Source organism: Pholcus phalangioides, unplaced genomic scaffold, assembly GCF_987345545.1.
Source record: "Pholcus phalangioides strain wild (caught in Gottingen) unplaced genomic scaffold, Ppha-v1.0 ptg000020l_1, whole genome shotgun sequence".
Taxonomy (NCBI): Eukaryota; Metazoa; Arthropoda; class Arachnida; order Araneae; family Pholcidae; genus Pholcus; species Pholcus phalangioides.
Window position 1 is genome coordinate 10,393,877 of NW_028301613.1, and position 16,123 is coordinate 10,409,999.

Genomic DNA, 16,123 nt, shown 5'->3' on the forward strand with positions numbered 1-16,123 from the left:
CGCTCACTTACGGACCGAAAGGCTGAAATTATTTCAGCAAAAATTATGAAACTTTTTTTCTAAGATATTTATTTCTCAAGTACTCCAGAAAAAATACCTAGTACAAAAATTTAATGACTTCCAATGACTCCACATACGATCACAGGATACATGCTACCATAAAACCGGGTTTTCCTAGAAGTGGGTTGTTACAATACCTTCTAGGGCAGAAGGACTTCTACTCTACAAGGAGGTATTGGTTGTTGGGGGCCAGAGCATGCCGACTGAGCTGAAGAAAAAAAACAACGATCAGAAGTTCATTTTGAACGCTAGTTTTTATTCCATTAAAGTTGCAAAGAAAAAAACAAGATCATTTACGATCATAAAAGAAATAAATAAAACGGCCGACAAATAACAACCAGCAATCTCAGGGAGAAAAAAAACAATCCTGACATAGACGCGGAAAAAAACCAGCCTACAGTACAAAGCCGAGCTCCCATGAGGGTAGGAGCACACCGTCAGCGATTTACATATTGCGTCTGGCCGAGCGGTTCCACGTGCACAGAGAATAAAAAAGAAAAAACATTCCAACATAAGTTTTTGGCATCGCATGAACCAAACTGGATCATTTCGCATTGACAGAAACGTGTTACATAATCACACTACGCGTTTGTGTATTCTTACCGTGGCGCATCAGCTCATGGCCCTGGCATCAGCTACTTTTCAAGGTTTTCAAGGACCATACGAACCATGTTAAATCTAGATTTGTTTCTTTAATGAGCTGTGCATGAAGAAAACATGGGCAGTGCCGGGTATTATAGCTAGTTTTAAAATATTTTTAAAGGAGGTAGTAAATTGTAACACAATTGACACGTTTAAAAAGAAATACGATAAACATGTTGGGGTAAATCGAGAAGCTATCCATTCTTAGAATAAGACAACCATAAGTATTCTTTATGGGCATTGTATAATATTTTATCATGTGTATATATTGTTTATAATTTGTGTTAATTGCATTTTTAATGGGGTTGCTGTATTTTTGAATCATATGACATCCATATTTTTATGGGCATCTTTTTATCAGCCACCTCGTTGGGCATTTTGCCTGTTGTGGCGTTGTATTTGTATTTGTATTTTAAAAAAATATAGATGCTATTAAATATTTTTCAAAATATATTTTATTAGCATCAAACTTCCAAAAAAAAAGAAAAAGGAAAAAAATTTGTGTATAAAAAGGCAGCACACAAAGAAATTAATAGGCCAGAGACTGATTAACAGAAGTTCCATTCTTCATGGAAGGAGTCACTGTATGTGAATGATTTAAAAATGCATAATTATATACCTACATCATTCTTCTCACCAGCTGTTTAAGTTAATATTTCGATCAATTTTTATATAATAGGTGTGTTAAATAAATTCAGTTAGAAATGTGTGCGTGTGTGTTCATCCATCAATTTTTTTTACAACGACTTAATTATAGTTTGAGATTAAATTTAATTCGCATAATCAGGGTTCATACTCATTTTCGTAAAGACTTTTGCAGGTATTTCAGGTAATTTTTTAATCAAAAATTTTATTTTAAATTTAATTATAATAATTAATATAATCAATTGATAAAATGAATTGTATCAATTGATTATTCAAGTGATCATAATAATCATAACTGTACATCATTTTAATTATTTTATACATGCATTTGAGCTTCTCAAATATACTACCTCATAAAACAGAGATGTAATACACACAGGAAAAACTGAACATAATATAAATAAACAAACATACAAAATTAGAAACAACAACAGATAGATTGCATAACAAGGTGGCTGAGAAAAAAGCAAATAAAAGATGTATTTGGAAGGCTGCTGTAATTTACAAGGACTTTTATTTGCTGTAAATAATGTGTTTCTTCTTTCTCAAATCCTTGTTCCAGTGAGTTTCTACGCATCTTCAAGTTCTCAGCGGGAGATCCCCAACAGAGATCGGTACAAATCTAGTGTTAGAAATAAGACACTTCAAGGTCTTGTATGTTGAAAGAATGGAAAAGGATGAGATGGGAGAAGTAGATGATGGTAACATAAAGGTTAGCACGGAGTAAAGAATCGCTGCCGCCAAAGAGGATGTTGCTGATGTCAAGGTGAACATCAGCAAAAATCTGAAAGAATTCTGGGGAAGTATCAAGAAAAGCTTTGGGAATTGGACAGACAAGCCAGATTTCTCTAGTATGCGACGCAAAAGGCCAAGTGAGGAGACCCAGTCTGATTGCTGCTGCAAGTGAGGGAAGCTTGATGGGTTTCCCTAACAAACGGGCATTGATCATGGAGCCAATGTCAGCATTGTGTAGAGATACCTTGTGTGACCTCTAATTCTAGATGATATGGCTTCCTCACAGCAATGTATGTGTTTTTTGGCTACGATGCTGCATTAGTGGGGAGAGGGAAATTCTTCCTACAATGCAAATTAGCCTAGATGGCTATTGGAGCGCCAACTCATATAAGAACGCATAGTTCCTTCTTGGAGGTTGTCATGACAAAGTTCTTCCACAGAAAGTGATGGCTGGTTCAGAAGCAGGGTGAGGGACAGTGGCATGGGCAATGACAGGACAAAACCGTTCTCTTGAGAAGGCCTGCAATCCATAAGAGAGGGATATAGCATCCCACACTCGTAAGGGAACATTGTGGAGAGGGACCATGCCCACAGAACTGACATTGTTGCCTCAAAATAGAAGAAAAATGCGGGTCTGCGGACCCTATAGTGAGGCAGCTAACATCTCAGAACTTGAGTGACAATCCTTGGAGCGACAAGAACACCGAAAGATACAACTGCTGATCCCAATGCCCAAGTAATCACACACTGGAAGGAATCCACCAAGGTTGTAGCATACCTTCTCGAGGCCCCAGGCCACCATGTTCTACTGCCATTGGTAGTCAGAGGCAGAAAAGACTTTCAGATGGCAACTCATCATAACCTTAAACTGTGTGGGGAAAGTTTTGGAAGAGTCGCACAGAAGTCTGACTGGTGGACATTTCAGCATAACCAAGGTACTATGCAACGTTTATCTTGCATTTCCCGGTTCATTAAAATTTTTTGCCCAGTAACCATTGAATGGATGACAACAATGAAAAAGACAAGATTTTGATTAAACTATAAGAATTTATTCAATTATATATTAACTATTAATATAACGTTTTAACAACAATTATCACAATTAAACCTTTCTCTCAATATCATAACAGAACAATAAAACTGGACGGTCTCACCGCCATGTCCAGGTTTCCACGTATTAGTTCACATTGTCCAACAGACACCCCCAGGTGTCTACCTCACAGCAGAAGACTCCCAGACATCAGCTTCAGGCGGGTTTGGTGTCTCCAAACACACGTTGAGGTCACAGCTTAGCCACTGCGTAGGGAACTGGAGGCGAATGTCCTCGGGTAGCCGGTCTACCAATCTACAGGCGACCGGATCGCGACAACGTTGGGTTTTCACATGAAGTCCAGTGATGAGACTGGTGAGGTGCCAAGGGCACACCTCTACAATTTCAACTCACTGTTTCAGAGAGACAATCTAGCTCACACCTCAACAGGGCACGAAGCCTTAGTGATTAAGACAAGACGCTAGTCGGAAGTAGTAGAATCGGAGTGTAAGTCGTAGTGAAGAACATCTCTATCTGGTTTTTATATAGGAGCATTCCCATAATGCTTTACGACAGAACCAATCACAAGATCGAAGGTGCGGTATTGAGCTTAATAATTAACATAACAACTAACATAATTTCATGACAGAAAAGGAAATATTGTAAAAATTATAATACCGAATCCGGCTACGAAACATAACAAATTGGCCGATCGGCGGACACGATACTGCCGATTGATCCCAGAGACAAAAAGGTAAAAAACAAACTAAAATATATTAAAATGACTAGAATAAGGACGATTTCCACAGGGGCCTAATGGTACTGTTACAACTACAGAAGGTAAGTGAGTGATTCTATTGGGAAAAGTTCAGGATCGAGAACTGCAACACCTGTGTATTCCGGAAAAAAGCCTCCAAAGCAGACTCATGCCAGTCTTCAAAGCGACAACATTGGAGCACCTTTTAAGAGAACTGCCCTAGACATTCTAGGACCGTTTCCTAAAACCCACAATGTACATTTCCTAAAAATCACAAGTACATACTTGGGGGGATGCACTATTTCACCTAGTGACTGGAAGCATTTCCCATTCCCGATCAAGAGAATGAGGTGCTGGCACAAGTGTTGGTGCAGCATTGGGTGTCTCGATTCTAGGTCCACATGCTGATTCATTATGGTCAGGGAAGAAACGTTACGTCAGCTGTGTTTGTCAAGGTGTGCTGAATGAATGAACGCCAGGGTCTCTGCCACCAGACTTATCCCGTTGCCGAGATCTCTTCCAGCCCAGCTTCGTGGCAGAGTCTGGAACAAAGTGAGTGCACCTAACAGTCTGAGTGTGTAGCTAGTGTTGTGTATGATATTTCAGTGCTGCCATCTACACCTCAAATTGTGAGTGAAGTGTAATGATTGAATATTTGTAACGTTGTAGGCCTGTTGCTCTCTGTGGCGAGACTTTTTAACGGGGAGATCAGCTTGCATTCGCGCCTTGAAGTTGAGAACCACAGACAACCAACTTCAGCCGACCACCACTGTGGGGTTTGAACCCGGATCCTCGCATCGCGAGTCCGTCACTATAACCACTCGACCACCACAGCGGCTGTCAAGGTCTGCTAACTTCTGGGAATGGAAAAGACACAAACTATGTCACTTCATCTGGAATCTGATGAGTTTGTGGAAAGATTCGACAGAACCATCCTGAATCACCTCTTGCTATTCATGTTGAAGTACCCAACAAGACTAGGAATTGAAGTTACCATTCTTCTTGCTGGCCTATAGGAGTGTCATCCATAAGAGCATTGGATTCTCATGGTCACAGATGCTCATGGGACAGGATCTTCGGCTGCCGATTGATCTGCTGTTTGGTCAGCTGCCAGACTATCAGCCGTCAACTCTTCCTATGGAAGAATATGTTGAGGAGTTCCAGGAGCACCTCAAGGATGTGCATCTTATTACCAAAAAAAGGATCATCATCGGCTCCAAGAAGATGAGAGTTTTCTATGATGGGGAAGGTCATGTCTCATGACTTTGAGGAGGGAGGCCTTGTCTAGCTTTGGAATCCAAAAAGACAGAAAGAGGGTGTTTGAAACTCCAGACTACATGGGAAGGATGGGATCGTGTCATAAACAACGTCATGGTATGGATTTCAAAGGACAACAAAGTTCACGGTGGTCCATGTTTACAGACTTACTTATTATCACAAGGATTACGGAGGACTCACCAATATGAGGACTACAATGCCCATGAAGAGCAACTGTTGGGGGGGGGGGGGCAATGTTACGAAGAGTAGAAATTAGAAAAGGGTTGCTAACGCATGTAAGGTACACATGGCATGTGATTGTCTGAATATAAGAGCAAGATTCTAGAGAACTCGGACAGAAGAATTCAAAGTGAGAAGACATGTGTTCTTAAGAGGCTGCTGTAATTTAGCAGCACTTCTGTTCACTGTAAATAAAGGCATTACTTCATTCTGAAATCCTTGTTCCATGCATCCTCAAGTCCATGGCAAGAGAATCCTGAGAGAGATCAGTCAAATACTTATCAGATCATAATTTAAGTTCTCAATTTCCCTTTCTTGATAGGAATTTTTTTCTTCATTATTTTTATTGATCTCTTATTTTTTTCCCAAGTCATTTTCTGAAATTTCAAGGCTTTAGAATAAAAATGGACCTACTATCCGTCTACTATTGGATGGCACTGTTCGGAAAAAGCGCACCTGGATGATGGAGGAGCGTGACTTACATTTTGCCAAACAGTCACGCAGTCTGTTTGTATCAATACATTCTTGTAGATCCTGTTGTATTAGTTACATAATAAATGTTTAATTATCTTTGAATTGTGAAAGAAATGTTGCCTTTACCTGCCTCTTTCCTTTTACAATAATTGGTGACCTGGCGATCCCAAACACTCTTCTGCTTGATTTCCATTCTGCTGTTACCTACTGTCATGGCGAAGAATGTGAAACTGCCACCTTTCTGGAGCCGCGAACTTGAACTCTTCTTCAGCAGCGCAAAGTCCTTGTTCTTCATTCACAAGATTGAAGATGATCTCATGAAGTTCCAAATCATCATCGCCGCACTTGGCTCAGACAAACTGAAACTTGCGCTACTTTAATCTGTGGACAAAACTGAGCACATTTAAAAGAACCTCAAGGATACCTTACTTTCCAAATACACCCAATCGAAGCAAGCCAAAACCAGGCTCCTGCTAGAGCTCTCTCTCTGAACTCAACGCCCTACAACCCTTCTATGAAGTATGCAAGAACTTGCTGAAAATTCACTTGCTAACGATTTCCTGATATCACTGTTTCTGAACCTACTCTCGCCACACGTGCAGAGTATCCTGTGCACTTTGGAACAGCCTCTCGATGCCTTTGCAGATCCTCGCAGTGACTCGGACAAATGCAGAATACACAACTGTGTCATCGGAAGTGTCAACCGCTCATGCTATTGAAGAGCTCACAGAGAAACTTTCAGTGCTCACCGGAAAAGTTGACAGAATTTACAGGTCTCAACAGCAGTGCAACGATGTACCAGTTTGACGCGAGAGCTGATACCACTGTGAGATAAAACCGGTGTGTTACTTTTAATATCATTATGCATAATGGAACTAAAAAGGAATATAAATTATGAGTACTTCACCTGTTTTACAACTTCTTTCAAACACAACACACCAGGTTCAAATGCAGGAAAAATAATGGATCCATACTTTATAAAGTTTGGGAGTGGCCTCAAACGAATGATCACCTCTGTTACAATACCTAAAGTACCTGAAATATAGAACCAATATAGAACATAGTATATATGTAGAACATAAAATATGTATATAATAATATCTGTTAACATGCTATGGACACAGTGCAGTATGGTCACATTTTGGACTACTATAGTCTGCTCACACATTGGCAACAGTTCAAGGAACAGTTTCACTTTTAATTAAAGCAGACACAAGTGCATACTGTTTATGATGCATGCCTTTCTTGAAAAGGGTGTTTAGGCATTGGACTGACAAAAACCTGTCCTTAATTCTATTGAACACATTTGGGATGAATTTGAATGCCAGTACACACACACAGCATAAAAAATCTATGTCAGAAATAAGAAATATTCTCACTTCTTTTGCAAGAGTAACATGCTATTTCTACCCAAATATTCCAAAAATTGTTTGATAGCTGGAGATGTAAAATTATAGGTATCTTTTTTCGAGAATATTCCCAGCAAGGAGAATGTTCCGAAAGTCCTATAATAACTTCACCTTAAAGATTTTACTAGTTAATGAATATTTAGGAAAGTTTTATGTACAAAATGTGCTACATACCAGGGTTGGCGAGTTTTTGCTATAGGTGGAAAAAATCAGAGTAAAAACTGTCCCGGCCAAAATAGGTTTTTGCCAAGTGGTCCATTTGTGAAACATTATTGAGCATTTTATTATTTTTTGGAATACAAATAATACCAAGTGGTAAAAATTGTGTGATTTTTACCTCATTTATCATTTGTGAATATTATTATTGTGCATTTTATTATTTTTTGGAATACAAGATAGTTTTGAACATAAATTTTAGTATAAGAATCAATAAATTTTAGAGTTATGAATTTTTGCTATTGCTGAAAAAAGCTAATAAAGTCCGGATGATAATGGGCAAAGCATCAAAAATTGATACTTCCTACACAATATTTAACATCATTTAAGAAAAAATTGTTTGAAACACACAAACTTTGGTTTAAGAACTATATCAACATGCTTATTAATTTTATTAATCAAAGAATGAGCATAAATTATGTTTTAGAAAAGCGTTTAAAACATCTAATACCCTACTGTTTACACAATTGTGTGTGATTAAAGTATCAAATTTTGGTCTGAAGTAAACCAATTCTTTTCAAAACTGACAATTATGTATAGTGAAACCTCATTACAATGATATTCTATATAACAATAAATTCCTCAGTAATATTTTTTCTTGATCCACAGAGTATCAAGATTTCACTGTATCAGGGTCGGCAAGTTTTGCCATAGGTATGGAAATGGTTGTCCAGAGCAAAAATAGATTCTTTCACAATCTATGCATGCAAGGCCATTTTTTTTTATATTTATTATGCAAATGGCATAGTTTTAAACTCAAATTTTGGTTTAATAATCAATAATAGTGTGAGTTTTTGCCATAGCTGGAAAACCTGACAAAAATAGGTTTTTGCTCAGCATAAAAAAATTGATACTTCCCACACTTATTTATTTACATCTAGTATCATTTTGAAAAGGAAAATTATGCAGATGAGTTGTTTGAAACACGATTGTAAAAAACCCAGCTCAGGCAGGTTTTTTTAGGCAAGATAGGGAAAATTGAATTTCCTTTTCCACAACTTCAAAATAGCTAACTTAAACATGTATGTACATCTTATATTATGCCTAAATAAAATATACATTTGTGGTGAATGTTAATGTATTTGAACATACAAGGGAGCAACTGTTCACACATGAACACACCTCCTTCTGCGTAATTGTATCTGATCCTTGCACTCCATGCAGAACTGTAGCAAGAAAATTGGTTGTGGTAAAATAAATAAATTAGGATAATGAAAATTCTGAAAAATCAGAATGTACCTGAATTTTTTTTCTCCAAATTTTTCAAACCCTGAAGAAAATGTATCCAAAAGTGTCCCAATACGTCCAAAATAAAGCCTTTAGTTATATAACCAGACCATTCAGTTTTTTTTAATCAAACCCAAACTTTCAGGAGCTAAAGTCACATGCTTGCACTTTTTCTTGAATTCCTCACTGGTGAAGAACATTCCTGTTTCATTAAATTAAGCTCTGAAATTTTTCAAAAGGAACAGTAATAATTTAAAAAAAAAGGGAGCAGGTATTTGATTCCTGTTTGCAGAGCATATTAGAGGCAAAGGTATTCTTCAAAATGCTTAAAGGGATGAACTTAAAAAAAAAGGTGAAGGCAGTTTAGAACTGAAAATTCAAAGTCAAAAAGGTAGCCTTTTTCCATGATCTTCAAGGTCTCACCTGCCTGGTTGCTGGAAAGGCCAGGATTGGTTAGCGCCAGGAATTTTTCTTTATCCCAGCTATAACACCACCACATGGACAGTATGCTAATTTACCCCTCCCCCTCTGCTCGTTTACAATAGTGTCACGAGTGCACCAACACTCAATCTCCCCCCTCTCTCCTTCCCATAGAGAAACCACAAAACACACATCAATACATCGGAAGTAACACGTGTGTTAATTTTTCCCTCGGCAGGGAATTCCACGATGCACTTGAGTACTTGTTACATAACAAAATCACAACTCTCTCCAGACAGACATTGTGCCTCTGAGCCAATGAAAACCCCTTACAGATATTAGGCGATTGCTTTCGTCCAATAGCAGGGGTCTTCACCAACTTGGTGTGTGTGAACACACAAGGCTTTTCGCAGAGAGATTCTGGGAGTTGTTTGACCAACACGTTGATGCATGCGTTAACCCCCCCCCCCCCAACCCTGGATCGAGAGCCCCTAAATATAGGGGTATGTTATGATCTTTTCACTGAGATTACGGTGAGTGATTCGAACTTTAATATAGCATTATTGTGTGACCTTTTCTGTATAATTAATGGAAACTAAGTGAGAGTGCCATTTGTTGGATTATAATTTGTATTGTATTTAGTTTAATGCACCACGAATAAGGATTACAACGGATAACTAAAATTAACTTGCAATTCTCTAAGTAAAAGTGAAGTAGTATCATTTTCACAATGTCCTGTTCATAATTTCCTTGTATATGTCACACTAAAGAAACCAGTTCGTTAGAATCTTCGGCATGCGTTTAAGAAGTGGTATCACTTGATAACCCTCAACATTCGTAATGTTGTTATAAACGAGGGACATTTAATGGTGCTGTCGAACCTGCGGTAAATTTTGTTTGTGTGGCACTCTTAAATATTGTCAGGATTAACCTGGCGTAACTATACTAAATTGTTGTAATTGTTATTTTTCAATCGTTGTAATGTATTTGTGCTAGCGTATTTTTCCATACTACACATAATTTAAAAAAAAAAAAAACTAATATGATTGTGTTCTCTCCTGCTGTTTGTTATGTTTTCTTTGTTGAATGTATGACTTGATTCTCGTGATTGAATTGATTTGTCATGAGGCAAACCTCAGCGCCATTTACATTTTTTTTCTCCATGAGTTTACGTGAGGGAGAACTCATTTTTTCCCATCTTCTGTGGGATGATTGCAGCCTTTCTTTTCAAGGACACATGCTCTGTTTTTTTTTCTCTTCCTCATTGTCTCCTCTCCTGCAACTCACGTCGTGTCTCCTGTGGAAAATTTTATTCATGTTTTGTTGGTTGTGTTGTTTCTTGATCACCGTTTAGCTGATAGTTCCTAATCAGATTTTTTTTTATATACACATATATTCACACTGACTTGCATTATTCCCAAACATTGAGGTACATTTTGGATTTGAGAGGACTTTTTATATTTTATTCTTGTAGTGGTCACAACCACTAAATATTTGACTTGTGATTCTCCTCTCTCGCTTGTTCCCTCTATCATTCTTCAAACGGTAAAGGCTGCCGCCTGTACACTTCTCCAGGTGAGATACCTAACACAATTTATTTTTTACATTTTTTACACATATTTGCCCTTACGTGTTGATGTTGTCATTAACAGTCGGCTTAATTTTTTTCCCCTTTCACACTACATCATGGCTCAAGAAGCCCAGGCTCAGAATGTCCAGCAATTTAACATGTTTCTGATCATATTGCTTATACAAGTATTTCATGGAACAAATTCGAGTTTGACAGTGACTGATTTTTTTTCACAAATTGATCGTGCATCAGCCTTGTCGAATCGGGATACCCATACTAAGAAAAAGATTGCATTACGGAAATGTTCTGGAGCTGAACTTGCTCACATTCAGTCAAGCTCTCACTTGATAGACCCTATGAGCAATTCCATGCTCATGTAGTAGACAGATTTTCTTCACCTGACAGACCTGAGATAGTGTTGTCTCAACTGACAACACCACCACAATCAGATTCTGAGAGAGTTAGAGATTTTGCTGATTGTCTTGAGTCACTAGCTCGACGTGCTATTCAGGTTACACCAAATGAATCGGTGGCCATAACAAATTATCATGACACACTTCTTTTGGTCAGATTTAAGGCTGGTATCTCACATGGAATCACTTATCGCTGCCCACAATCCAGCAACCTTTCCAGAGGCAGTTGATTTGGCCTACCGTATTAAGCAAGTTCCAAACATGCATGGGTTTCTTCTTCCTCTCCGGAAAACAATATGCAGGAGTGGAAAATTAAAATTTGATTTTTGTAGCAGCATTTAACAGTTTTGATACACACAGTTTTCATATACGTCCATATATGCAGTAGCATACATAGGATTACATTTTACTTCAAGCAACAGTGTTATTGCAGCTCAGTCCCCTCCCCCACAAGGTACAAAATACATAGAGACTTCCTCTAGAAGAAATATTTTTTAAATTTTTAAATCATAAAAAAAGTTTGAGAGACTTCTTGATATTTCTATATTTTTACATTCTCTACAATACCAACACATTGCCTCTCATTTTTTGGTATTGGCCTCACATACAGACATGGTGTTTCAGATTTCAAAAATAATTTGAATATTAATGTTTTTAGATTTAGCTTGTAGACTTGGTAATCACTCATTTTAAAAAAATCACCAAATGAGAGGCTTGAAATACTCATTAGGAAAGTAATTATTTTTCTTGTTTTTGCCGCTGATGCAAGTTTAAGTAGTTTACCAGAATTTACCCATTTCATATTTAAAATGTGTTTCTTTTTGAGTTTGCTCTTGATTATATTATTTCCTCAATTTGATTCAACATACTTTGAGATAATGACTTGCACACGGTTTCCGGGTTATTAGGCCATCTCGACTCTCTGTGCCGCTGAGATGTCGAGATGTGCCCCGATGAATGCCAGAGAGAAAATGAACTCGACAGCCAATAGTCGCCAGACACCACTTGCAGCCAATCGGCGCACAACACATCCACACAAGCCAACCAATGCGGTTCTTCTGTGGCCGATTAAGTCTCAGAAATGCATATAGAGAACAAGTCGATGACAGTAGATGTACAAAGCCTTTCTCGCTTGCCGCGGAGACTTACGTCCAAATAACCTCAGATGATGCCTGCCACAGATGTGGGCGAAACGTAAGGAAGAAAATCTCGTAGACCATGGCCTAATAACACGGAAACCGTTTGCAAGTCATTTAACGCCCGCCATGAAAGCCTCAGACAATATACAAATACAAATACAAATACAAATACAACGCCACAACAGGCAAAATGCCCAACGAGGTGGCTGATAAAAAGATGCCCATAAAAATATGGTTGTCATATGTTTCAAAAATACAGCAACCCAATTAAAAATGCAATTAACACAAATTACAAACAATATATACACATGATAAAATATTATACAATGCCCATAAAGAATAATTATGGTTGTCTTATTCTAAGAATGGATAGCTTCTCGATTTACCCCAACATGTTTATCGTATTTCTTTTTAAACGTGTCAATTGTGTTACAATTTACTACCTCCGGGGGTAAGCTATTCCATTTATTAACAACCCTATTGGAGAAAAATTCCCTGCGACACCATAACCTTGCATTGTCCCTCACCAATCGATACTGGTGTCCCCTTGTAAAAGCAGTCGATTGGCGGTGTACTAAAAGTTCATGGTCCATCCTATCCATCCCATTGAAAATTTTGAACACTTCGATCATATCTCCTCGACACCTGCGTTCATCCAATGTAAACATATTCAAAAAATGAAGTCTTTCTTCATAACTCAAGCCCTGTGTGCCAATAAGGACACGCGTAGCTCTTCTCTGCACCCCTTCAACCAAGTCTATGTCCCTCTGTAGGTATGGTCTCCAAAACCTTACAGCATACTCCAGTCCAGGACGAACTAAGCCTCGAAAAAGCGGAAGAATGACTTTAGGAGAACGCGAAGAGACCTTTTTGAAAATGAGACCAAGCATTCTATTCGATTTTTTGACAACCGCTGAACAATGTTCAGAAAACTTAAGTCGCTCGTCAATGAGAATTCCCAAATCGGTGACTCTAGTTGCATCCGGGATAGTGACACCATTCAACTCGTAAGAGAACCGTGGGTTGTTCGAACCAAAATGAGCGACCATGCACTTATCTACGCTAAACGTCATGCTCCATTCATTTGCCCATGCTGCAATCTTGTTTAAGTTGGTCTGGAGCAACTCCCTATCGCTTTCATTTCCGATTACCCCCATTAGCTTCACATCATCTGCGAATTTGCTAGTAATTCCATCGATACCCTGATCGAGTTTGTCGATAAAAAGTGAAAAAAGTATGGGGCCAAGGACACTTCCCTGAGGAACTCCACTTGTGACGTCTGTCCAACCAGAGAATTCCCCGTTCACCATAACTCGTTGCGACCTATCTCTTAACCACGATTCTATCCAATTCAGCAAGTTGCCCCCTATTCCAATCTCGTGTAAACGCTTCAAGAGTTTGCCATGTTGGACCCGATCGAATGCCTTCTGGAAATCAAGGTAAACAACGTCGACATTTTTGCTCTTACCCAAAGCCTTAGTCACGTAATCATAGAAGCAAAGGAGGTTAGTTACACATGACTTCCCCTTCCTGAACCCATGCTGATTATCCGACAATACATTATTCTCGTCTATCCACTTCACAAACTGCCTTTTGATGATAATTTCCAAAATTTTCGAGAGGGAGCTCGTCAAACTCACTGGACGATAATTAGACACCACTTCTCTACTACCCTTCTTAAATATCGGAACAACGTTAGCCAGTTTCCAATCTCTCGGGACGATACCCTCAGCAACACTACTCCTGTATATCTGTGCGACTGGCCCCAACAATTCATTAGCACCTTCCCTGAGAACCCTGGGATAGATATCATCTGGTCCTGGTGCTTTGCTTGCACATACATTTCTTAGAAGATTTAGGACCTCCACGTCTTCCACTTGAATATCGTTGAGCGTTTTATTACCCCATGCAACACCCTTATATCGAATATCATTATCTCCATTAAAAACCGACGCGAAAAAGTCATTGAAAGCACTACACATGCCTACATTGCTCTCTACTTTTGAGCCTCCTATCGAGAGGGGGCCAACTGTCCCCTTACATCCATTATTGACGTATCGAAAAAATGATTTTGGGTCAGAGCCAATGTTATCTGCCAACCTAGATTCAACTTGCTTTTTACTATCCCTTATCGCTTTCTTCAACAGTCTTCTTTTATCAGTAAACAATGATAGGTCACCTCGTCCACTTTTATACTCTCTGAATGCTCTTTTCTTTTCAAGATAAAGGTTCCGCACGCTATCCGTGAACCATAGAGGGTGTGATGTACAAACACGCTTTTTTCGAACAAAGGGTATGACGTCGTGCAAAACAGAGGACAGCTTCGTACTAAATTCTTCCCATTGACTTACCACCCCTACTGATTGCAACCGGTCTTTGAAAACTTCCGCTAACCTTCTTCGCAAAACATCAAAGTTAGTTCTCCGAAAACAAGGAACCAGTCTTTTGTTATCAACCTTACCCGAGGAAAAGTTACAGTGAAATCTGACGATACGATGATCACTGGAAGAAAACTCTTCCCCCACCGAAACATGTTCAACTAGATCCTCAGAACTAGTAAGAACTAAATCCAAAATAGCAGTACCCCTAGTGGCTTCTGATACATGCTGATACAAAAAATTTTCGAGCACCAACTTAAGAAAGTCTCTTTCATACTGATTTCCAGATGAAAGGTTCTCCCAATCAATACCCGGGTAATTGAAATCCCCTAGTATGAGAACCCTCTTTCGCTTACACATGTAGGAAATTTCATCATGCATTTTGGCGATATAGTTTTGATCCCTATTCGGTGGATTGTAACAAACCCCAACAATAAGCTTATGACGTCTTTTGTTCTCAAGTTCAACCCATATGGTTTCAATATCACTTCTCTGCACGTTACACTCTCTAGCCTTCAAACATGATTTCACGTATATCAACACTCCACCCCCTTTCCTATCAGATCTATTTCTCAAAAAAGTATCGTATCCGGAGATGTGTAAGAAAGATTCATCCCCATCGTTTGCCCAAGATTCTGTAATGGCTATAAGATCCAAGTCCTCCACAACTATCATAGTTTCTAAAAAATCTTTCTTGTTACTCAAGCTCCTGGCATTTATTAACACACATTTTAATTTGCCCGGTGGTTTGTTGTCAATCGAGAAGCCATCCAAGTCAGAGGTGGGTAATTCCCCGTCAGTACTGTTGTGATTATCATTAACTAACCCGCATTCCCGACTACGTGGTCTGGGAGTAAAAAACCTGACCTAAGACTATCGTAAACCTCCCAGACCCCTCTCTTATTTAGATGGATCCCATCCGAACGAAGCCACCTATCGGTAAATGCGGGAAGCTCCAAGAACGTGACCCCAAGTGAGGAGCAAATGCCCTTCAGGCCTATATTGAATTGGTGGATCCTACTCCTATATCCCCTACTACCCCTTGGCAGCACTGGAATCACTGCCACATCTGAACCCCCCTCCCTAGCGGATAATAGTAAATCCCGGTATTCTGACAGAGACTCACTAATATTCGCTCCTACCTGATTTGTTCCCACCCACAGAATCACCCGCAAGGGCAACTTTCGGCGATGAAAAACGTCTCGAACGTTGCCAATCTTCCCCCCAGGAAGACAACAGCGCTCGAAACCCCGAAAATCCCTACACACTCGGTTCCCAAGTTCCCTAACCATAGAATCGCCGATGATTAAACCCCTATCACTATCCCCCTCTACCTCATCCACGACCACCCATTCGCCCTCTAAAATGTCGTTGTTCGTGGAGATTGCTTCTTCATCAACAGGTGGCTCGACGACCAGAGGGTCCGTTATAACCGGGCCCTCTAGCACCCTAACTTTTTCCCGTAAAGCTTCGACCTCGAGTTCCAGCCTTTTTCTATCCAAGCACCCTTT

The 16,123-nt window shown here is 39.2% G+C and overlaps 1 protein-coding gene across 1 annotated transcript in view; it reads right to left on the bottom strand.

The window, feature by feature from the left end:
- Agps (alkyldihydroxyacetonephosphate synthase) overlaps positions 1 to 16,123 on the bottom strand; it is a 426,147-nt gene that overhangs the window by 158,284 nt on the left and 251,740 nt on the right. Inside the window, exon 11 of the mRNA XM_089248613.1 lies at positions 6,748 to 6,875. Coding sequence (XP_089104739.1) covers positions 6,748 to 6,875 — 128 coding nt within the window. The remainder of the gene's footprint in view (positions 1 to 6,747; positions 6,876 to 16,123) is intronic.